The sequence below is a fragment of the Lolium perenne genome, chromosome 6 (genome assembly GCF_019359855.2).
Source record: "Lolium perenne isolate Kyuss_39 chromosome 6, Kyuss_2.0, whole genome shotgun sequence".
Classification (NCBI taxonomy): Eukaryota; Viridiplantae; Streptophyta; class Magnoliopsida; order Poales; family Poaceae; genus Lolium; species Lolium perenne.
In genome coordinates, this window is record NC_067249.2 from 11,079,667 (window position 1) to 11,103,247 (window position 23,581).

At 44.4% G+C, this 23,581-nt stretch overlaps 2 protein-coding genes across 2 annotated transcripts; one reads left to right on the forward strand and one right to left on the reverse strand.

Annotated features, from left to right (window-relative positions):
* The first annotated feature begins 5,797 nt into the window (after window positions 1-5,797).
* Window positions 5,798-7,075, forward strand: LOC127310878 (protein SRG1-like). Its single transcript, XM_051341509.1, has 3 exons — window positions 5,798-6,276; window positions 6,373-6,700; window positions 6,776-7,075. Exons 1-3 carry the CDS (start codon window positions 5,798-5,800, stop codon window positions 7,073-7,075), a joined length of 1,107 nt encoding a protein of 368 aa, XP_051197469.1.
* A 5,125-nt stretch (window positions 7,076-12,200) lies between these two features.
* Window positions 12,201-15,392, reverse strand: LOC127310877 (F-box protein At5g03970). Its single transcript, XM_051341508.2, has 3 exons — window positions 13,979-15,392; window positions 13,051-13,127; window positions 12,201-12,522 (listed from the first exon to the last, which is right to left on the reverse strand). Exons 1-2 carry the CDS (start codon window positions 15,123-15,125, stop codon window positions 13,087-13,089), a joined length of 1,188 nt encoding a protein of 395 aa, XP_051197468.1. The 5' UTR covers window positions 15,126-15,392; the 3' UTR covers window positions 12,201-12,522; window positions 13,051-13,086.
* Between the last annotated feature and the right edge of the window lie 8,189 nt (window positions 15,393-23,581).

A 23,581-nucleotide genomic window follows, 5' to 3' on the forward strand; every position in this document is an offset into this window, starting at 1 on the left:
CCACAGTCGGCGCAACCCTCTGCATCCACTCCGGGCCATCTTTCGCCTTCATCGACGAGGTTCGCCGCGCTACTGCCACGGCTGCGGATGCGCAGCAGCTGCGCCAGCGCCTGGCCGACGACAAACTGACCGCGCCATGGCGCCTGGACGAGGGACTACTCCTCCATGGACGCCGCATCTTCGTGCCGGATCATGGAGACCTGCGCCACCAGGCCTTGTCCTTGGCGCATTCTGCAGGTCACGAGGGCGTCCAGAAAACCCTGCACCGTCTCCGCGCTGATTTTTTACATTCCAGGGGATGGCGCCCTAGTGCGAGACTGGGTGCGGGCGTGTGTCACATGCCAGCGGAACAAGACGGAGACGCTCCGTCCGGCGGGCTTGCTGCAGCCGCTGGACGTGCCGTCCCAGGTGTGGGCAGACATCTCCATGGACTTCATCGAGGGGCTGCCGAAGGTTGGCGGCAAGTCCGTCATCCTCACGGTGGTTGACCGCTTCTCCAAGTACGCGCACTTCCTCGCCCTCGGACATCCTTATACGGCAGCGTCCGTGGCACGCGCCTTCTTCGACGGCATCGTTCGTCTCCACGGGTTTCCGTCCTCCATCGTCAGTGATCGTGATCCTGTGTTCACGGGTCACGTCTGGAGGGACCTCTTTGGGTTGGCGGGCATGAAGCTCCGCATGAGCACGGCGTTTCATCCTCAGACGGACGGCCAGTCCGAGGTCGTCAACAAGATCATCGCCATGTACCTGCGCTGCATCACCGGGGATCGTCCACGAGCTTGGGTGGACTGGCTGGCGTGGGCCGAGTACTGCTACAACACGTCCTACCACTCCGCGCTGCACGCTACTCCCTTTGAGGTGGTCTACGGGAGGCCACCACCAGCGATGCTTCCCTATGCATCTGGCACAGCCCGTACTGAGATGGCGGATGGCCTGCTGCGTACCCACGACGAGATACTGGCTGAGGCGCGCCAGCGACTTCTTCAGGCTCAGCAGCTGACCAGGAAGTACTATGATGCACACCATCGCGAGGCGGAGTTTGCGGTGGGCGACTGGGTCTGGCTACGCCTTCTTCACCGGACGACCCAGTCCTTGGACCCGCGCTCCAGGCGCAAGTTGGGACCTCGTTACGTCGGTCCTTTCCATGTGCTGGAGCGTATCGGCAAGCTCGCCTACCGCCTTGAGCTGCCTGCGGGCTCGCGCCTCCACGACGTCTTCAACGTCGGCCTCCTGAAGGCCTACCGGGGCGACCCTCCTTCTGCACCACCAGCTCTTCCACCTACATCGAATGGGCGTCTCGAGCCTGCCGCGGCGAGTGTGGCTCGCGTGTTGAAGGCCCAACAGCGCCGTGGTGTTTGGCACGTCTTGGTGCATTGGACGGGCCTGCCAGAGGACGAGGCGACTTGGGAGAAGCTTGAAGATCTCCGCCAGAAGTTTCCAGAAGTTCAGCTCGAGGACGAGCTGTTTGAGAAGGCGGGGAGAGATGTTATGGTCGGTCTGACCTATACTCGCAGGAAGCCCACTAGTGGCTAGTTGTGGGCTTAGCCCAAGTAAATTAGGGTTTAGAGGAGGCCGTCCTCCTATATAAACACTTGTACCCCTTCGAGATTAAGCAGACAATATTCAGTATCATTACTGTCTGGTCTCCTGAAGGGAGACGGGAGACCCCTGCGCCCCGCCGCACCAACCCTAGCCGCCGCCTCCTTCCTCCGCGACGGCGCCCAGCCGCCGGCGCCGAGCTCTCCAACCTCTCCGCCCTCACTTCCACCCTTACAATCTCCGCCCTAGACCCGGTACAACCCTAGCCCCTACCAGTAGTTACTTATATTATTACTAGGCTAAATTAAATCTAGAACAAAAATATAGCTATAGCTCTTGCTTCCTGGCCATTTGTAAACTATGTTGATGTGCATGTATTGATCTTCTCGGCATTTATTTTCTATCATTTGGTTCAACAACGGCATTAAAAGAATGTTGTGAAATCATCTGATATGTAATTTTTTTTTGAAAATGATATGTGAAATATTAGTCAATTGATTGCAACATTTGGAAGCTTAAAACTTCCATTCGATACATTTCCCTGCAAGAGACTGTTTGTTTTCATTGATCTTGATACAAATCATCAATTCTTAGCAACATAGATTCTATGTTCGTATAAAAAAATAGTACTAGTTTCTTAAATTCGAATGGTACTGAGTAGTGCTCTTTTTTTCACCAAGGTGTCTCAGTTTGCATTTTTTGTTTGGACACATTAGAACGAACTGGTACATATTCCCTCCTTAGCAATTTTGGTTGATTGCATTTTCTCTAAATATCTAAATAGTCTTAATATGTCTTGCTAAAGGTTTATTATTGTTCTCTCTTGCACCTGAGAGTAGATTTGATTTCATTTAGTGTACATGTCATGAGAGCTTACCATGCAATCTCATTATGCCACTTGTCCTTGTTTTTTTATTGGTTTTGGTGGTCTTCTTTTGCTCGTAGGCAGGGAAGTTGGGTGGAAATGGGTCAATCCGGAATTATGAACAATGATTACTAATGTGCCATGTTGGTTGAATAAGGTATTTTGATTTTTTCCCCTATGTGTTGTATCTCTTTTGCTTGGTTACTCAATTTATAAGATGATGTATGAACTGTAGTTTCAGGTTTCTACTGCATGAAATTGATTAAGTTCTGCATTGCCTAGTTCTTACATTTCAAAAAGCAGGCCTTTGAGTTACATACGAGATGTTTTTGTTTTGTATTCCCGAGCTTCTCATATAAGCACCTGATATACAAACTGATTCTCGAATTACTTTAACTATCAAGGATGTTAAGTTTTTGCCGCTGATGGAGGTGTTGAGTGACTGATCTTTTACTAGGTTTCAGCCTTTCAGTGCCATCACAAAATAGTTATTCTTCTATTGCTGTTCTCGGTCTGCAATGTTAGTTTTGTCTGATAGTGCTGGGATCTAGATCCAGCTCTGATATTATCGTATAATTTGCACAACTCTAAAGTCAATGCTTACTGCTGGAGTCATACAAACATTGGCATTTCTGTGAGAGAGTAGTAGAAATTGGTCTGACCAAGATGGCATGAATTGTTCTGCAGGTTTCTAGAGTTGCATCCGGTCTGCTGCAAGTCTGAGTCACAGAGCTGGCTGTTCGGTGTAGGCTATTCCACTTTATACGCTGTGTGACATGTGATACGGTCGACGCTGAAATTGTACTCCTCTATGCACTATGTATGTAGGTTCGTTAGTGAACTTGCTTCAGTTAATAGTTGGCTCTGCGATGTGAGGTGCTAAACACATTCTCTTCGCGAAGTCCCTGTCTACAGTTGATATTTTGCCTAGTTGTTCATGAGCATGCTACTTGATAAAGTTACTTTGTTTTTTCTAAGTGCAATGGAGGAGACAATGCTTGTGCAATGCTTTACTTGAAGAAACAACAGATACCTCTTTTTGCCTCAGTGTGTGTATATATAGGCCCATGTCATGCACTATGCCTTCAATAGTAAAGAGTGTTTACTTGAGAAAATTCTTGATTTAGTTTTCAGAGCTAGCCCAGTTATGGGTCTGCTATTGAATTTTTCTTGTTCCTGATATACACCAAAGTAATGGAAGGCTTCACTTGGGCCTCCTGTGCTGCTATGATGAGCTATCCTGGGCCGATGATAATGGAAGGACAATCAAAACCTGGGATGATCTATGGTATGGGTTTTGCTGCCTTTCTACTTATTTTCCGCCTTTCCGCTTTGCAATATTATCAATGAGAAATCAACAACCATTTTTGAATGATAAGTAGGTAATATGGGGCAATAAGTGGTTTAGTAGATGTGCGAGAGTACTATTGGTATTTAACCTAGGATGTGGGAACGAAATCCTGGATAGCCAAGCTGACGCAACGAAATCCCCGAGCGTCACCTGGTGAGGGCCAGATCTGGGAGAGGGCAACTCCCCTCCCTCCTCCGCTAGGTCCCCCTCCTCGTCGGAGCTCTCCCTCACCAACGCCTAGAACCGCGAGCCTCTACCCCCTGTAAACTCTGGCAGCAGGGAGGAGGGGCGCCTCTGCGCCTTAGCCTCCACCGCCGGCGGCATGCCGTCCTGGTCGCAGGAGCGTGGTGTAACAGTCATATTCCTCCTGTGGATGAGAGCTGCCAACCGCGTACACTCAGTTTTTCAAGGAAACTCAAATCCCTAAACCTTTCAGTTGGTGGATCATTGAAGTTTTGAGTTTCAATGATTTGAGACTTGCTTCAAATTTGCAAACTCGAGCACAAGAATTCTTGAGGTTGGTTAGGAGAGAGAGACGTGGATAATTCTTGAGGTTGCAAATTTGAAGCACTTCTAACGCATTGTGCTTCATGATTTGAGACTTGCTGAGACCTCAAGTCCACTCAAGTGTCAACTTGTAAAGATACTTCTTATTCTTTAGTCGGGCTTCCGCTGGATGATCCTTACTTAGCATGTCAACATTACTTATCACCAAATCCCCACAAATTGGTTCAAATTCTTCATTAATGTAACTCCTCGTACCTGCTTGGCTGCATCGATGCGGAACACAGACATTGGATAACTAGAAAACTAGCGGAATAAGAGAATACATGTTAACTAAAATCCTCCCAGAAAAGAACACCACAATAAAATAAAACACATAGAAAGACACCACGATCTAAAGAAGAAAAAACAGCGAAGGCTTCGAGTGAGACAGAGTCAAGGCACAACGCCATAACAGAATAAATGTGCTAGGCCCAGATAAGCGATGGGGATGTGCAGTGGTTGGTATACACTGACCTGGTCGGTGTGTATATATATAGCATCCACCAACATATATTCCCTAGGCAGATTGACTAGCGGTGGAGTAAAGAAATTTGGGCCTGTCTGACAATTCCGGGGTTTTGATAATTGATCTTTCTAGATACAAGCCTGGGAAGTTGGTGGACTCAGACATTGGATAACTAGAAAACTAGCGGAATAAGAGAATACATGTTAACTAAAATCCTCGCAGAAAAGAAAACCACAATAAAATAGAACACATAGAAAGACACCACGATCTAAAGAAGAAAAACCAGCGAAGGCTTCGAGTGAGACAGAGTCAAGGCACAACGCCATAACGGAATAAATGGGCTAGGCCCAGATAAGCGATGGGGGTGTGCAGTGGTTGGTATACACCGACCTGGTCGGTGTGTATATATATAGCATCCACCAACATATATTCCCTAGGCAGATTGACTAGCGGTGGAGTAAAGAAATTTGGGCGTGTTTGACAATTCCGGGGTTTTGATAATTGATCTTTCTAGATACAAGACTGGGAAGTTGGTGGACTCAGAACTTTGGACTAAAAGAATGAGCCGTTGGGCGGAAAGAGATTTGCTGAAAATGTGTCTTTTGTATGATTAAAAGATACTAATTTTTATTACATATAGTTTTTAGTGTCACAGCTGTCATGTATTTATTGGCTTTGAAAATCTGTTTGTTCCTCAATTAGGAAACAACTAGCTGTTCAATAGTCACCCCCCTAAATTAATTTGTTTTAAAAGAGATACACTACATTTGCACATAGGATCTGTATAGATATGAATATATATTGTAATATAAAAAGACCATATATTTACAATTGATATTGATACGTATTAGAAGATCCTTTCAATTAAAAATGGGATATTTCAATTACAAATGTGCCAAAAGATATATATATATATATATATATATATTCTTCACGAACCAACAAAAGTTACTGCACTGGTAAAGTCTAGAATACGTAAACAGTGCACATAAGTTAGTAAGTGGGTTAGAAGATATATCCTAGTGTCAAGATGGTTCATGAGGATCAGGGGAAGCTGGTGCAGGTGGTGGCGGCAGAATATGGACTTCTCACGCCGCCGAGCAGGTATGTGCTAAGGGAGGAGAACCGCCCGGCCGCTGGTGCAGAGCCAGCTAAGCTGACTATCCCCATCGTGGACTTGAGCCTTCTGGCCAAGCCCAATGGGGTTGAGGAGGCTGCCAAGCTTCGATCTGCACTTCAGTCGTGGGGAATTTTCGTGGTGACTGGCCATGGCATGCCGAAGGAGTTCCTGGATGAGATCCTCGACGCAACGAGGAAGTTCTTTCACTTGCCGCTGGAGGAGAAGCAAAGGTGTAGCAACGTGATCGGCGGTGCCGTGTTCCAGAATGAAGGATACGGCACCGACCGCATCGACTCCGATGAGCAGATCCTTGACTGGTGTGACCGACTATGGCTCCAACTCCAACCGGAGGATGAGAGGCGGCTTGAATTCTGGCCACAATCTCTAAGGCACTCGATCTACACAATATATCTCTCAATTTTTTTTTACTTTTATTGATTTTGGAGAGGATATATTTCATTGACCGTCTCACTGGGCATTTGCAGGGAGCTTCTACACGAGTATACCATAAAGATTGGGCAAGTGACCATGGATGTGCTGAAGGCCATGGCAAAGCTTCTAGATCAAAAGGAGGACTTCTTCATCGATATGGTGGGTGAGAGGTTTAAGTCATACGCAAGGTTCACTTACTACCCTCCCTGTCCACGGCCTGACCTCGTCCATGGGCTGAAACCCCACACTGACAACTCCGTCATCACACTGCTCCTCATGGACAAGGACGTGGGCGGCCTCCAAGTGCTCAAGGATGGACACTGGGTTGATGTTCCCGTGCTAGGTCATGACCTGTTGGTCGTTGTTGGTGAGGGGATGGAGGTATGCATACACATAACAAATGTGCAATTGTTTGCGTAGATCATGAATGAGGCTCTCACATTTCTGTACATGCAGATCGTTAGCAATGCGGTGTTCAAGGCACCTTGGCACCGCGTGGTGATGAGCGTCGACAAGGAGAGGGTGTCACTAGCGACGTTCTACCAGCCAGAGCCGCAGAGGATCATAGGGCCACCTGGGGCACTGGTTCACGAGAAGCGTCCGGCAATGTTCAAGAAGTGCTTGGTCCAGACCTTGGCCGATGGCTACTGGGATGCATTTGCGGTAGGAGAGCGCACCGTCGACTTCCTCAATGTTAGGATTGATGTCGAGGCTGATGGCAAACTGGAGTTGGAGTCTGTGGCTACCAATAACTAAACAATTTACCATCCCCATGATATTTTATTTCTTGTACCCAAAAATGTAGTGACAATAAGAGTAGTCGAAGTACGGGGTACTTCTTATGATCATCTCAAAGGATGAATGATGCTATCAACTAGTTGACCAGGAAATCACGAAGACATGAGAGACGATGCACCGGTGTTAGAGGAATTTGATTGGATTTTGAGATAAAAGCTACAACTATTCTAGGAAAAAAGAAAGCCACATTGTGTCGGATATATCCCTAGTAGACATGCTACTATTTATTTATTTATGGTGTGCTTGGTTTCATTCTAGGAAAGAGGTTGTCCTCTTCCATACACCCTCCCAAAAAAATAAAAGGCAGCAAATTAATTTAGAGATGGCCTGCTTACAGAAACATAATAAATAGAATTTAATCTGTAGCAAATTAAAAAGGAAAGTTGCGACGTACACCTATATGCGACCAGGACGGCATGCCGCCGGCGGTGGAGGCTAAGGCGCAGACGCGCCCCTCCTCCCTGCTGCCAGAGTTTACAAGGGGGTAGAGGCTCGCGGTTCTGGGCGTAGGTGGGGGAGAGCTCCGACGAGGAGGACGGCCTAGCGGAGGAGGGAGGGGAGTTGCCCTCTCCCAGATCTGGCCCTCACCAGGTGACGCTCGGGGATTTCGTTGCCTCAGCTTGGCTATGCAGGATTTTGTTCCCATATCCTAGGTTAAATACAAATAGTACTCTCACACATCTACTAAACCAGTTATTGTCCCATATTGCCTACTGTGGAAGGGGAAGATATTTATTGCCGCAATTCAACACGACAACACCCACAAGATTTAAGGCTAGCTTGATTTGGATTTAGACATCCCGATGTAATGTTTGAACATTAACACCAGTGTTCAATGGCATGGATCTTGGGTTAAAGGCCATCTTCATATACTAAGATTCATAAAATAGAATCTAGCACAATCGGGGACCTTAGGTTCAAGTCCAAGGGTTAAAACCCGAGAAAGAAGTAACTACTAAATGAGTGACACTGAGGAAACTGCGAGGTAGTAATCATGATGTAGCTTATAGAAGTCATACAAGGCTTCCAAACTTCCCAAGAAAATAAAAAGGAGGCATACAAGGAAAAAGGAAACCTCGAAGCCTGGAACAGAATGATGTGGAACCCACAAAATAGAGAGATCATGATGGAAAGGGATCTCTCTGTTGAAACAAAACAAAACAAAGAGGAAGCAAAGAACACACACGACTCTAGAGAACTCTGCACTAGGTCAACTGGTTTAGAAACGACATGCCCCTGAGGCACCTAAGTCTGAAAGACTGGAAGAGATAGAAAAACTTTCAAATCAACACAAGGTAAGGCACTTTAGAATTAGAGCGATACCATATAAGGAGTAAAAAGAAGCCTAATTAGATTTTCGCAAATACTTTTAGCTTTCAAATAGTTTCCACAAACACTAGACTCAACATCGACCAGTAGAAAGGGTTTTCCTACAGGCAGTCCTGCTCTGATACCAAAACCTGTGGCACCCTCAGGATCAGGGTTAGACAAATACCAGATCTTCGTCTGATATAAGACTAACCTAGAGCTCGAGAGACTACAGTGAGAGAATCGATAACATAACAGTGACTCTACGACTCAAGAAGTAATACAAGCTCATAACCGAGCGAAGAACCAAAGTATTACAAGCAGAGGTCACTGACCTGACATACATCAATCAACGGAAGCGAAGTTATGCTATTAGACATAGCAAGATAGCAAAAGGCCTAAGAGGCCAGGAGCATAACGGCGACGTCCCAGCCCATAGATTCCAGGCTGCCACCTGGGAACCCCAAGCTACTCGTCGATGTCGACTAGAACCCACCATCTGTTGGAGCGACTTATTCTGAAATAAAAGCATGCAAAGCTGAGTACAGGGACTCAGCAAGACTTAGTACAACCTTTTAGCAAAGCGGGTATGCGGGCTTTCTGTGGAGTTTCTTTTGCGTAAAGCTAGTTTTCCTTTGTAAGACAAGAGAGAGGAGAAGCTCGACTACTCGGAATCTTTAAAAGGGGATAAGGGAGAGACATCTCTATCTATGTTGATCATCATATTGTATCCACCAATCTTCATCATCTCGAACCACTATCCTCGGATTACCCCCTCAACAACCCGGAGAAGGTATCCGTAAACACACATTGTTTGCCAAGTTTTACGATCAGGTTAAAGTTCTCTATGATCTCCACGTCCTTTCCCAAGTCGTCCGTAACCGTGGACACGACTTTTCGAAAAGATTTAACCCTGTAGGGGTGCACAACTTTACCCACACGTACCAGCCGACTCTTAATGCCAGATCATAAGCTCTCTTCCTTGGAAAGCCGACAGAGGGTGGCTGACCACGACCTTTACCTTGCTGTCGCCGAGACCATGAGTCACGCGCTAAGGATTGCTCCGCCGTAACGGGTCAAGTCCCGAAGTCGGTCCTTAACGATGTGAGGCGAGGTGGGTTTCCCCAGGGACTCTAACCCCAGCCACCACGGCCACGCTTACCTACCTTTATGCTATGCACCTTTTCACAAACGTTTTCGATGCATATGTCCAGATAACACGCAAACTATGTGACTCATGGAATCTACTAGGCAAGTTAGTGAGTCGAGAGGGTACCATAATAGGGCCTCGTGTGGTTGTACGCTCGGTCTTGGTTCAAGAGGCGAGAACTCGATTCCTAGGGTCGGCAGAAACGAAACAACCCACCACATCCCAATGTGGCCTCTCATCTAAGCCTTTAATCATGTTTAACAACATCTCTACACTTACCACGTCAACCTGTTATGCTAGATTCATTTGATTGTATGTCTCCAGTCCGAAGACCGGAGTAGTAGCGTAACAAACTAAGCATGGCTAAGCATAAAGAGATAAAGGCTCTACCGACGCACACATGCCCAACCTAGTTATGCTAGGAGCAGTGGATCATGTATTTGAGGCTACAAGGGTGAAACATGCAATAGATAGGATAACTCTACCTATCGATAAAAGACAGTTGAATCGCATGCAATATGAAGTAACCAGAATGAAAGCATTTGTAAAACTTAGATGAACCAGGCTAGGGATTGCCTTTGTCCCTGACAAACCAATGTGGATCTTGGATGCATGCTTGACTTGTTCGTCGGTGGACAATTATTGATCTTCGGTGCTGTCAATCTTCATCGGCTCGGACTCGTGCTCTATCGATCGTGAAGAAGCAAACACCGGAAAGGGTAAAACAACAATCAACACATGGCATCGATGCAATGCGCATACAAGTATGATGATATGACATGTTAATTAGGTACTGAAATAACCCTAAGGCATCATCAATTTAACTGGGTTTCGGCGAACTAGGGTTAGTAGTTCCGAAAACCTCAGAGGGGTTGATTTAGTTCTTCTAAAACAACTAGGTTTTAAAGTTGTTTATCAATGCATGATATATTTACTAAAGTGTAGCTCTCATTTTTCTGAAGATTTTGATATATTATACACATTTTTCTGATATAAAATGAAAAAGATATGAATTAAACAAGTTTTATCCATTTTCTCCAATTTCTGGGAATTCCTGGAAAATATTAAAAGCCTGACAGACTGGACCCACATGTCAGGGTTTTATTAATTTCTAAAACATTTAGGAAAATGTTAAATCTCTGACGACCGGGGCCCACCTGTCATGGAATTTTCTTTTACAGAAGAACAGAAATAAAAGAAAAACAACTGACGGTCGGGTCCCACCGGAGTCAACCGCCGGTGGCTGACCATGGCGGACCGGCCCCGGCGACGAGCAGCGCAGGCGCTCCAGGGCGTCCCCGGATGCACCGTTTGGCGCGGCGGATGCGCACGAGCGCGAGTGACCGCATGGTGGCGGCGCCGCCCGGGTTTGGTCGCCGGAGCGGCCGTGCCGGCGAGCAGCGCGACGGCCAGCCACGGGTGCGCGAGGCGGCAACGATTGGGAGGGGGAGAGAGAAAGGGGGCGGGCGCTGGAGCTTCAGCAGCTCACCAGGATGCTGTAGGGGTGGCCGGCGAGCGCGGGGGAGGTCGAGGACGGCGGCGATGGGGCGGCCGGTGTCGGGGAAGAAGGGCACATCGCGGGCGTCTGAGAGCTCCCCGGCTCGATTCGTCGAAGGGGGAGGCCGAGGGGAGGGAGGCAAAGCCAGTGGTGTCGACTGAGTGGCGCGGGGAGGCCTCTAGCGGCGGGGAGAAGCGGCGGCCGGCGCGTAGCTAGGGTTGGGCGCGCGCACTTGCAGAGCCAGAGAGGGGCAGCGCGCGAGAGAGGAGAGGATAGGGGGCAGGGAGAGGGCGTCGGGATCCTTATCCCCTCGTCCAGGGACGGCGAGCGGCGGCGTTCATCTCGTCGAGGGATCGACGACGGGGAGAGCTCCACCGAGCAGGTTCCCTGTTCCAAGGAAGAAGACAAAGATATTTTTGTAAAAAGCCCCTGGCCTTTGAGGGTTTTCCTGAAACTTTGAAAACAGGGTTTAAAACAATAGTATCTTGTTATTTGGCACATTTTTGGAGTTCAAAAATAACTCCAAACTTTAGGAGAAAATTATTCAGTGGCCTTTCAATTATTATTTGAGAGACCAACTATTTTTGTTTTGAGGTTTCAAACATTTGAACACATTTCAAATAGAGATAGAACATTGGAATGTTAGGGTTTCCACTTTATTTTAAAATGCAAATTCTTCCTAATGCATTTTATATGATGCTGCTCATGATGCACAAACAAATTCTAATTAGGGTTTGCTAAAACAGGGATGTTACACCTACTTCTCATTCAAAAATGGTTGTTGATTTCTCATCGATAATATTGCAAACTGGAAAGGCGGAAAATAAGTAGAAAGGCAGCAAAACCCATACCATAGATCATCCCAGGTTTTGATTGTCCTTCCATTACCATTGGCCCAGGATAGCTCATCATAGCAGCACAGGAGGCCCAAGTGAAGCCTTCCATTACTTTGGTGTATATCAGGAACAAGAAAAATTCAATAGCAGACCCAGAACTGGGCTAGCTCTGAAAACTAAATCAAGAATTTTCTCAAGTAAACACTCTTTACTATTGAAGGCATAGTGCATGACATGGGCCTATATATACACACACTGAGGCAAAAAGAGGTATCTGTTGTTTCTTCAAGTAAAGCATTGCACAAGATTTGTCTTGCACTTAGAAAAAAACAAAGTAACCTTATCAAGTAGCATGCTCATGAAAACCTAGGCAAAATATCAACTAGACAGGGACTTCACGAAGAGAATGTGTTTAGCACCTCACATCGCAGAGCCAACTATTAACTGAAGCAAGTTCACTAATGAACCTACATATACTGCATAGTGCATAGAGGAGTACAATTTCAGCGTCGACCGTATCACATGTCACACAGCGTATAAAATGGAACAGCCTACACCGAACAGCCAGATGTGTGACTCAGACTTGCAGCAGACCGGATGCAACTCTAGAAACCTGCAGAACAATTCATGCCATCACGGTCAGACCAATTTCTACTACTCTCTCACAGAAATGCCAATGTTTGTATGACTCCAGCAGTAAGCATTGACTTTAGAGTTGTGCAAATTATACGATAATATCAGAGCTGGATCTAGATCCCAGCACTATCAGACAAAACTAACATTGCAGACCGAGAACAGCAATAGAATAACTATTTTGTGATGGCACTGAAAGGCTGAAACATAGTAAAAGATCAGTCACTCAACACCTCCATCAGAGGCAAAAACTAAACATCCTTGATAGTTAAAGTAATTCGAGATCCAGTTTGTATATCAGGTGCTTATATGAGAAGCTCAGGAATACAAAACAAAAACATCTCGTATGTAACTCAAAGGCGTGCTTTTTGAAATGTAAGAACTTGGCAATGCAGAACTTAATCAACTTCATGCACTAGAAACCTGAAACTACAGTTCATACATCATCTTATAAATTGAGTAACCAAGCAAAAGAGATACAACACATAAGGGAAAAAAATCAAAATACCTTATTCAACCAACATGGCACATTAGCAATCATTGTTCACAATTCCGGATTGACCCATTTCCACCCAACTTCTCTGCCTACGAGCAAAAGAAGCCCACCAAAACCAATGAAAAAACAAGGACAAGTGGCATAATGAGATTGCATGCATGGCAAGCTCTCGTGACATGTACACTATGAAATCAAATCTACTCTCAGGTACAAGAGAGAACAATAATAATCCTTTAGCAAGACATATTAAGACTGTTTAGATATTCAGAGAAAACGCAATCAACCGAAATTGCTAAGGAGGGAATATGTACCAGTTCGTTCTAATGTGTCCAAACAAAATATGCAAACTGAGACACCTTGGTGAAAAAAAAGGAGCACTACCAGTACCATTCGAATTTAAGAAACTAGTATTTTTTTTTTATACGAACATAGAATCTATGTTGCTAAGAATTGATGATTGGTATCAAGATCAATCAAAACAAACAGTCTCTTGCAGGGAAATGTATCGAATGGAACTTTTAAGCTTCAAAATGTTGCAATCAATTGACTAATATTTCACATATCAGTTTCAAAAAAAAATCACATATCAGATGATTTCACACCATTCTTTTAATGCGGTTGTTGAACCAAATGATAGAAAATAAATGCCGAGAAGATCAATACATGCACATCAACATAGTTTACAAATGGCCAGGAAGCAAGAGCTATAACTATATTTTTGTTCTAGATTTAATTTAGCCTAGTAATAATATAAGGAACTAGATTGCTTCCTGCGAGTATAGGTCAGACCGACCATAATAACTACATTGCTTGATTACTAGAAGATCCCCAGACTGATAAGAAAACAAACGACTAAACTTATTCTTATATATCCACTTGACGTCCTGACGCTTAATCACATTGAAAATATTGCAAAAATAATAATCATACAAGGTATTACCTGCAGTATAGAAATTTTTGTAGGGATAAAACATCTTGTCATCCAAGGGGAGTCTTTTACTGACAGTTCTGAAGAGCTTCGACTCGATTTGGAGGATGAACACACCAACATATGTACTCAGAACAATCTCATTTGAGTCCTCGTCATACCCCACCATCAACGCGTTTCTGGAGGCGCTAAACATTCTCGATTCAAAGAGCCCTTCCAATTGAATAGTTTTCTGAAGAAGCACCCATTTGACAACACCACTAGACTGTGATTGCCTTTTCCATAATTGGATGCTCGGTTTCGAGTCTTTTGACAGAACAGCGAGGCCAAGGTTACCATCATCACCTGTCCGTAAGAGCTGACAGGACCAGCAGTCGGTAACATTGATGTCCGCCGGCTTATCGATCACACCAAGGCTCTGCTTTTCAGTATCAAACACAAGGACACCACCACCTGCACGAAACAACCAGTGAAGTGCATTCCCGACGAGGATGCCAGGCCTTGACAAGATACTACTACTGGTAGTCGCCGTCGAGATAATATTTCCCCACACACCAGACACCGAATTGTAGACGCAAGCAAATGCGTGTGTTGGTCCCTTACACATCAAAACCAACTTAAAAGGGCTCGAGAAGCAATCACCATGCGCATGCCCATGCTCCGCGTTTGTGCACATCACCGCGGGGTGCCAGTGCCAGGAAGACTGCCATATGCTGCCGTAGCGGGGGTTCGGCGAGAAAGGCACGCGGTGGCGGCGGTGCTGGCCGGTGACTGGGTCCCACACGACAACCCCGCGCCCGCGGTCATTGACGAGGACGGCGAGGCCGTGGCGGCAGCCGCGGAAGTCCCAGCAGTCGTAACCTTTGCGGCTCCACGGCACGGAGAATCGGGCGGCGGGGATGCGATCGGGCGAGTCCAGGACAGGGGTGAAGACATGTCTTCTGCCAACGTCTCCCGTGAAGAAGCCCAGCAGCGGAGGCTTCCCGTGGCGCTTGCGGAAGCGGCCGTGGAACTGAGGGTCAGAGAGGACGCTGCGCCATCGCGCGCAGACGAGGGACGCGCGCGGGAGAGAGGAAGGCTGCGGAGGGAGGCGGAGCAGGATCTCCCCGAGGAGGTCGTCGTCGTCCAGCGGGGCCGGCGTGGAAAGTCGGCGGCTCATCCGGGCTGGGCTGGCGTTTTCTTCTCTCCTGGCGCTAGCTAGGATGCCCGAAGCCAAGATCCGTACCACGATCACCACCTCGCCTCGGCTCCTGGAAATGGCATATCGGAGCTCCACCGGCTCGGGCGCCGGCACAGTCGGCGGCGACACGCTGCTGCTGACGGCGGGAAGAGAGAAGATGGAGGCGCAACGGCAGTCGGAGCGGAAGGCGGCGGCGTAGGGCAGCCGCCGTCGCTGGCCTGGGCACGGGACGAGAGTGATGTGTTCTTTTTTTCCAATCTTTTTGTGTTTGGGTTTGTTTCTGGGCCAAGGTCGCGCTAGGTCGGGCTGAAGTGGTGGGTATCACTAAGGGCCTGTTTGGTTTCAAAGTTGGCTAGCATAAAAGTGTAGCTTAAAATAGTGAAGCCAAACTTTAGCAAAACTTAGAAAAAAAAATGTTGAAATTTCCTAGTTTGGCATGTGGACAATAATCTCATAATTTTGTTTTAATAATGTCCAAGATATTTTTGGTTGCTTAGAGCCTCGGAATGAAATGAGAGCACACGTTCTTTATAGTAGAAAGTGTACGTTTTCCCCCAAGCTACAAAATACAAAGTATGCATGGCGCAATGTTAATTTATTGCTAGTCAATCAATATTTGTGTTTGTGATGTATTATTCAATATACCGAAGAACATATGCAAGGGTATATATTACAAACGCTATTTCACAATTATAGTGGGTTGATGATAATGGCCACATGAAGATGTGCTGGTTAACATGGTGAAAATTGTGTATACCGAAGGACAGAGGAGGTATGGATTTTCGTGATTTGCATACTTTTAATACTACAGTGTTAGCGAAACAATGTTGGAGGCTTATGGAGGAACCGGATTTACTTTGCGCAAGAGTTGTTGGAGCTAAATACTATCCACATGGAAATCTTTTAAAGGCAAAACTAAAAAGTGGAAGTTCCTTTACGTGGCAGAGTATTCTACAACGAATGCAGGCTTGTAACCGAGGTCGTATATGGAGAGTTGGCGAAGATGAACAAGTTAATATTTGGGAAGGCGCTTGGATTTTAATTAGGTTGGCAATCGATGGGTTGGGTTGTGATTAAGTAATACTCGTATATTGTGTAGTACGCGCGCGCGCTGAGTTGAGTTGCCTCCGTGCTGAGTTGATAAAAAAGAAAATAAGGTAGCTGGATGTATGTGGGAAAGAAAACAACGTATCGATCAAGTCCGAACCCAGGGGTACACGTGTATGGAGCAAAATCCATCCGCCCCGCCCCGCCCCGCTCGCTCGCTGGAGCCAGGCTGGCACTGTTGGTTGACACTGGACGCGCTGTGGCTTGTGAAGAGGTACAGAGATTGGAAGTGAATGATTGCTTTTCATTGATAGAGACTGCGGGTATTTATATGGCCTCAACAGTCGGGAGTACATGTCGGTTACAATACTTGTGTCTCTTCAGAAAGGACATAACTGTTCGCTAAACACAGCGATTGGACAATTCCCTAATATGCTAACTGCTATAGGGAATATTCTACGGAATCTGCTAATTGCTTGATTAGCCTAAATCTAAAGCTAATTTATTCCTAACACTCCCCCTTGGACAACGCTGTCTTCAAAATCTTAGATGTCTTGTAATCATCCATAGCGTCTTGAATGCGAACATCCTGATAGTCCTTAGACTTGTAAGAACTTGATTTTCTTCAATCCAAGTATGTCCTCCAAAAATGCTAGTAAAGACTTAGTGAACAAATCTGCAAGATTGTCACAAGATTTTGTTTGCAAAATGTTAATTTCTCAGTTTTTCTGTAATTCATGAGGAAAGAATAGTTTTAGAGCAATATGTTTTGTGATATTACTTTTAATATATCCCATATGCATTTGAGCAACACATGCAGCATTATCTTCATAGATAATAGTTGGTAATTCTAATGAATCTATACCGCATGAGGTCTGGATGTGATTAATCACTCTGCGAAGCCATACACACTCACGTGAAGCTTCATATAATGCAATTATTTCAGAGTGGTTAGTGGAAGTTGCTACTACAGTCTGTTTAGTTGACTTCCATGATATAGCAGTTCCACCATATAAAAATACAAATCCAGTTTGTGATCTAGCATTATGGGGATCAGAAAGATAGCCAGCATTCAAAGTCATGTCTTGATTTTTCTGATAGAATAAACCAATATCTTTGATACCTTGTAAATACCTGAAGATATTCTTCACTCCAGCCCAATGGCGTTTTGTTGGAGCTGCACTATGTCTAGCCAGTAAATTTACTGCGAAGGCAATATCTGGCCTAGTACAATTAGCAAGATACATTAGTGGGAGGTGGCGTTTTGGCTCATAGGAGCAAATGCTCCCATTATACAAAATAATTAAAAAACAATTTTAAAAATGTCAAAAAATTCTGACATAAATTTTTTGGTGTACATCGTGACATTCTTTGTTAGTGCACAGGTTTTCATGGAGAAACAATATTTTATGTGGCGTGTACAAAAAAGACAAAAAATGTCTTGTACGTAGTCGTGTTATAGCATTAAAATTTGTCTTTTTTACAGGAGCCACAAATTTTTTTAGTTTCTTTTGAAAACTTGTGCACGAACATAAAATATGTAGATGTACATGAAAAATTTTACTTTAGAATTTTTTGACACTTCGAAATGTTGATTCACATAGTGATAGCAAATGCTCCTATGAGCCAAAGTGAATATCCCACGTTAGTGCTCCTATTGCACTAAGGTATGGAAACTCAGGTCCCAATTCATCTTCGTTATCATCCCTAGGTCTAAATGGATCCTTTTCCATATCAAGGGATCTAAAGACCATGGGTGTTTTGGATGGATATGATTTATCCATATTGATTTTTTCCAAAACTTTCTAAATATATGCGGGTCGATAAACGAGTATTCCCGAGGGAAGATGCTCAAGTTATAAACCTAAGCAGAATTTGGTTTTTCCCAAATCCTTCATCTCAAACTCCGTCATTAAATGATTGCGTGCTACAGATATATCTGCCGCGTTACCAATAATGTTGAGGTCATCAACATAAACTGAGATGATGCAAAATCCTTTTAAGGATTTCTTTATGAAAACGCATGGGAAATCATCATTATTTGAGTATCCTTTCTGAAGAACGAACTCACTAAGCTGGTTATACCACATTTTACCCGACTGCTTTAAGCCATAGAGTGACTTTTGTAATTTTACACAATACATGTTGCGATTTGTGTTTGGATTAGGGATTTTAAGTCCATCACGGACTTTCATATAAATATCCGCATCGAGTGACCCATATAGATATGCGGTCACTACATCCATTAACTACATTGATAAATTCATTTGTACTGCCAATGATATTAAATATCGAAACGTAATTCCACTCATTACAAGAGAATATGTATCGTCGTAGTCGATACCAGGTCTCTGCGTAAACCCTTGTGCTACTAGTCTCGCTTTATATCTCACCACCTCATTATTTTCGTTCCTTTTTCGAACGAAAACCCATTTAGCTCCCACAGGGAAGATTTTTTGAGGAGTAGGTATTACTTTAGAGAATACCTCTCTTTTATTAAGCGAGCGCAGTTCTGCCTCAATTGCCTCCTTCCATTTAGGCCAATCCGAGCGTTTGAGGCACTCTTTCATAGATTTTGGCTCTGGATCCAGTTGAAGGGTTTAGCAATTTTAGAGGAGAAATATGTGTCGACAAGTGTAGTCTTTCTATTGTATGATTCTCCCGAATCGATATAGTTTATGGAAATTTCATTGATTTCTTCAGGCACCGTGTGATTTCCCATAACAACGGCGTCTGGCTGTTTCGATGTCCCAGCATTAGAATTTGTGTGCACATTTATGCTAGGTTACTGATGTTGAACATCATCTTAGTGTCTATCAACTTCAGGTTGATTTGCATTTACCGTCATAGATTTCCTTTGTTTCTGCGGTGGCTTTGGAGAAGCCTTTTCCCTTGAGACCAGATTTATCCCCCTTTTATTTGCAATTGGGAGTTGAGTAGTTTTATTTGGTACCTCTACTCGCTCTGGTGCATTGACTGCAGGGATATATGATTTAGTGACACCTTTGTGATCAGTAAATGCGTCTGGCAAGTTATTTGCAAAGTGTTGTAAATCTACTATTCTCTGAACTTCAGATTCAGATTCTTTAGTACGTGGATCTAAGAATTGGATGCCTGTTACATTCCAATCAATTTCCTGGCATTCTTTGTGGTTTATTTCTTCCCCTAATGCCGGGAAATGGTCCTCATCAAAAATTGAATCAGCGTACCGGGCTGTAAACAGGTCCCCTGTTAGGGGTTCTAAATATTTTATAATTGACGGAGATTTATATCCCACATAGATTCCAATTTTTCTATGGGGGCCCATGGAGGTACGCTGCGGTGGTGATATCGGTACGTATACAGCGCAACCGAATTTTCGCAGGTGGGAAATACTTGGCTGATTGTCTCATACTATTTGAAATGGGGAAGTTTCATGATATGCAATTGGTGTGACTTGTATCAGATCTGCGGCGTGTAAAACCGCATGTCCCCAACAAGAGGTTGGTAAATTGCAATTCTGCAAGAATGGTCTAGCAATTAATTTTACTCTTTTGATTAAACATTCAACCAATCCATTTTGAGTATGAACATAAGGTACAAAATGTTCTAGATGAATGCCTAAGGCCATACAATAATCATTTAATGCGCGTGAACTGAATTCAGCCGTATTATCCATTCTTATTGTTTTAATCCTGTGTTCAGGATGATTTGCTCTTAATTTGATAATTTGAGCTATTAATTTGGCAAAGGCATGATTACGTGTTGATAATAAACACACAAGTGACCATCTAGTAGATGCATAAATTAGCACCATAAAATACCTAAATGGTCCAGATAGATGTTGTATTGGACCACATATATCTCCTTGAATTCTTTTAAAAAAATTAAGCGACTCATTTTTAACTTTAAGGTGGGATGGTTTAATAATTAATTTCCCAGTAGCAAATGTGGTGCATACGAAGTCTGATGACTTAGGAAATCTTTTAATTGGTAAATTATGACCAATAGAATTGCTTATAATTTTTCTCAACATACCTATTCTAGGATGACCAAGGCGATCGTGCCAAGTCTTGAATTTATCAAGATTTTGAAAAATTATTTGTACGCAACATAAGGTACGGGTTTAATGTATGTAAAGTATAATTCGTAAGAAAATGAAGGGAATTTTTCAAGAGTTTGTTCCTCATATCCATCGCTTTTTGTCAAAAGCAAATATTCTTTCTTATCCATCTTAACAGTTTAAGATGGAAATCATTTGATCGGATATCTTTGAAATTTATAAGGGTACATGTTGATTCAGGATACAAGAGTGCATTCTGAATTACAATAGTAGTACCTATAGGGAGTGTGAATATGGCTCTTCCTGAACCAATTATTTCTTTGTTACTCCCGATTATGGTCATAATATCTTCCTTTCTCTTAGTAAGAGTTTGGAAGAATTTTGTTTCCCTTAAAATTGTGTTAGTAGTAGCACTATCCACTAAACATAATTCTTCTTCCATCGGATTTTTTTCCCGTAAATTTTCTAAAAATAGAAAGAGAATATTTTAGAATAAATTTATTTTATTCATATATTCATCAGTTACATACATAGTATTATATTACAAATTCGAAATATAAATAAATTACAATATTATGTCTGATTCACATAATACAATACATGTAGTCTGAAAGACTTTGTTCCACTTATTGTTATCGAATATACAACACATTGTGTTATTTGAATAGCTAAGTGACACCAATTGTTTAGGAGATCAATTGAGGTCTCCAAAAACATCTTGGGTGTAATCCACAAGCATGTCTTCATCGAGGATGATATTGTCCTTTGGCTTGAATTCTTCAATAGCACTTTGAGAAGGACTGGCTTGAGGGTTGTCTTCAATAGCATTGAATTGAGCTTCAACCTTATTTCCATGAACTTGCTTCCCTTTTCCTCCATACTTCATGTATAGATCCACTAGGTGCTTGGGAATACGACATTTGTTTGTACGGTGATTCGCACATCCATACCTTTGACAAACTTGAGAGTTATCATTTTGATCATTTTTCTTGAAATGACCTTTCCCCTTAAATTGACCATTGGTCCTTTGACCATTATTCTTCCACTTTCCCTTGAATTTTCGGAAGTTCCTCTTATGGTTTCCGAATTTATTAGCAAAATGAGCATTAGCATGTGCTTCAGGGATCGGCATGGCACCCGTTGGGCGAGCATTGTGATTTTTCATGAGAAGTTCATCATGCTTCTCGGCCTGAAGTAATGTGTATATAAGCTCAGAATACTTCGTATATTTTTGTTGACGATATTGCTGTTGCAATATCCTCATCGAGGGATGGAAAGTGCATAAGGTCTTCTCTATTAAATCTTCATCTGAAACTTGCTTATTGCAGAATCTCAGTTTGGAGTTAACTTTATGCACGACAGAATTATATGCCGCAACGGACTTGTCCTGGAACCTTATGAGAGACCATTCTCTCTCGGCTTCCAGCAACATAACCGCTTTTTGTTGGTCATATCTCTCCTTAAAGGAGTTCCATAAAGCTAGTGGGTCCTCCTCCATCAAGTATTCATTCTTCAAATCATGATGGAGGTGGTGCCTTATGAAATGTAATGCCGCATACTTTACCATTTGAGGTATTTCTGTAGCATTTTCGGGGGGTGTGGTAACCACGGGACCAAGGCCACGACCAATTAAATTTATTTTCATATCCGTGGCCCATGATAGATAGTTACTTCCATCATTGTAGTTCTTGGAATTCTTTTTTACTGATATCACCCATTTTTCCTGCATGTATGATCATGCATTTAATTAATTTTACTTGATAGTAAAATTTATTTTGGTAAGCAACAAATTTGTTCTAGAGGAACAATTTGGACGCGGATGAATTTAGAGCACGAGATAAAATTGTTGTACCAAATAACATGTTATTATATGCTAGAGGCAAATATATTAATAACATGGCACATTACATACTTGTAATCTCTAATAGACATAGGGTCTAGAAATATGTATTTATATCACAATACACTGTTAAACTGAATAAAAATAGTTGATACGCTACTTGTTAGATCTACAAGTTGCTAGAAACATCAGAGCTAGACTGCAAAATATGTAAGTACTAGATTAGTCTATCTTTGTTTGTCACGAGGCAGTAGCAACATGAGGCTGCAGGCTTTTCAGGACACGGGCCTAGAGTGTGTTCGGTTTGGGGATGGGGTGGAATGGAATGGAACCGTTCCGCACTCAGAGCCCGTTCCTGCGTTCGGTTGCAAACTGGAAGGGAATGAAGTGGTTCCTCCAAATGGAATATTCCCTTAGATCCGGAATGAAGTGGTTTCTCCGATTCGGCCGGACGAGGTGGAACGGGTGACTGTCACACGCTGATTAATTAAGTTTAGCAATAATTAACCAAGTTTAGCAATACTTAATCAAGTTTAGCAAATAATTAATCGAGTTTAGAATAATTAATCGGGTGACTATCTCACCCATTCCATTCCATTCTCATCCCATTCCAAAACCGAACACAGGGATGGAACCGTTTCGTGACAATTTTTTGTCGAAACCGAACACAGGGATGGAATGGTTCCGTGACAGTGGAATGGAATGGTTCCATTCTATTTCACCCCATCCAAAAAACGAACACACCCCTAGTGAGCGATGCCTGGACCAGAGGTCAAAAGAAAAGTGGTCGAGGTGGGCGACTTCAAGAATAATCCCGTCGGCCTCCTCCCTCGATCTCCTCGATTCCCCTGCCCTGCTTCACGCCGGGGCTGGCTGGCGATTCAGTGCCGGCTTGATTCTTCCGCGGACGAGGAGGGGAAGTGAGGAGCAGCCTCGTTGAGGCGGATCTCCGCGATGCGGCCGGCGAGGCCGGGGGCCTCGGGGGACCAAGTAGCTCTGCGGATGCCGGCGGGGCGAGCCACCATGGTCGACGCGAAGCAACGGAGTAGCACGCGTGCCTCCGATGAGGGCGTCGGAAGGGCGGCTGAAGGCGCCGTGTCCTTGGCCTTCTCCTCATCTGGCGCAAGGAGATTGAGGCCGGGGAGCGACAGGACGACGTGAGCAGCGGCTGCAACGTTGTTCTCCTCCTCCATCTCCGACAAGGGGTCATAACCCGGCGGGGCGAAGTGCGCCGGGTCCTCGCCGGAGGGCGTTGGAGATGGGATGCAGGGGCCGAACCCGTGGCGCTAGTAGTACACCAGTGGAGGCAGCGCCTCAAATTCTTCGTTAATTTGCGAACTGGCGCTCGGCCCGCCCAACAGCCATTCCATGGGCGGGATGGCGAAGGCCGGCGGAGGAGGGAGCAGGTCGTCGGCGTCCGCGGTGATGCTAGTGGCAGAGGCCTCATCCTCGTACACGGCATCAACGATTTGTTCTTCAGCGACCTCCGGCACAGCGACGATTTCT

Excerpts from the sequence above, each read along its gene's own strand:
- LOC127310878 (XM_051341509.1), top strand. The coding sequence starts at position 5,798 with ATGGTTCATGAGGATCAGGGGAAGCTGGTGCAGGTGGTGGCGGCAGAA. Across the intron at positions 6,277-6,372 it reads TTCTGGCCACAATCTCTAAG|GGAGCTTCTACACGAGTATA; the intron begins GCACTCGATCTA and ends GGGCATTTGCAG. Across the intron at positions 6,701-6,775 it reads TTGTTGGTGAGGGGATGGAG|ATCGTTAGCAATGCGGTGTT; the intron begins GTATGCATACAC and ends CTGTACATGCAG.
- LOC127310877 (XM_051341508.2), bottom strand. The coding sequence starts at position 15,125 with ATGAGCCGCCGACTTTCCACGCCGGCCCCGCTGGACGACGACGACCTC. Across the intron at positions 13,128-13,978 it reads CAAAAATTTCTATACTGCAG|GCAGAGAAGTTGGGTGGAAA; the intron begins GTAATACCTTGT and ends TTTTGCTCGTAG.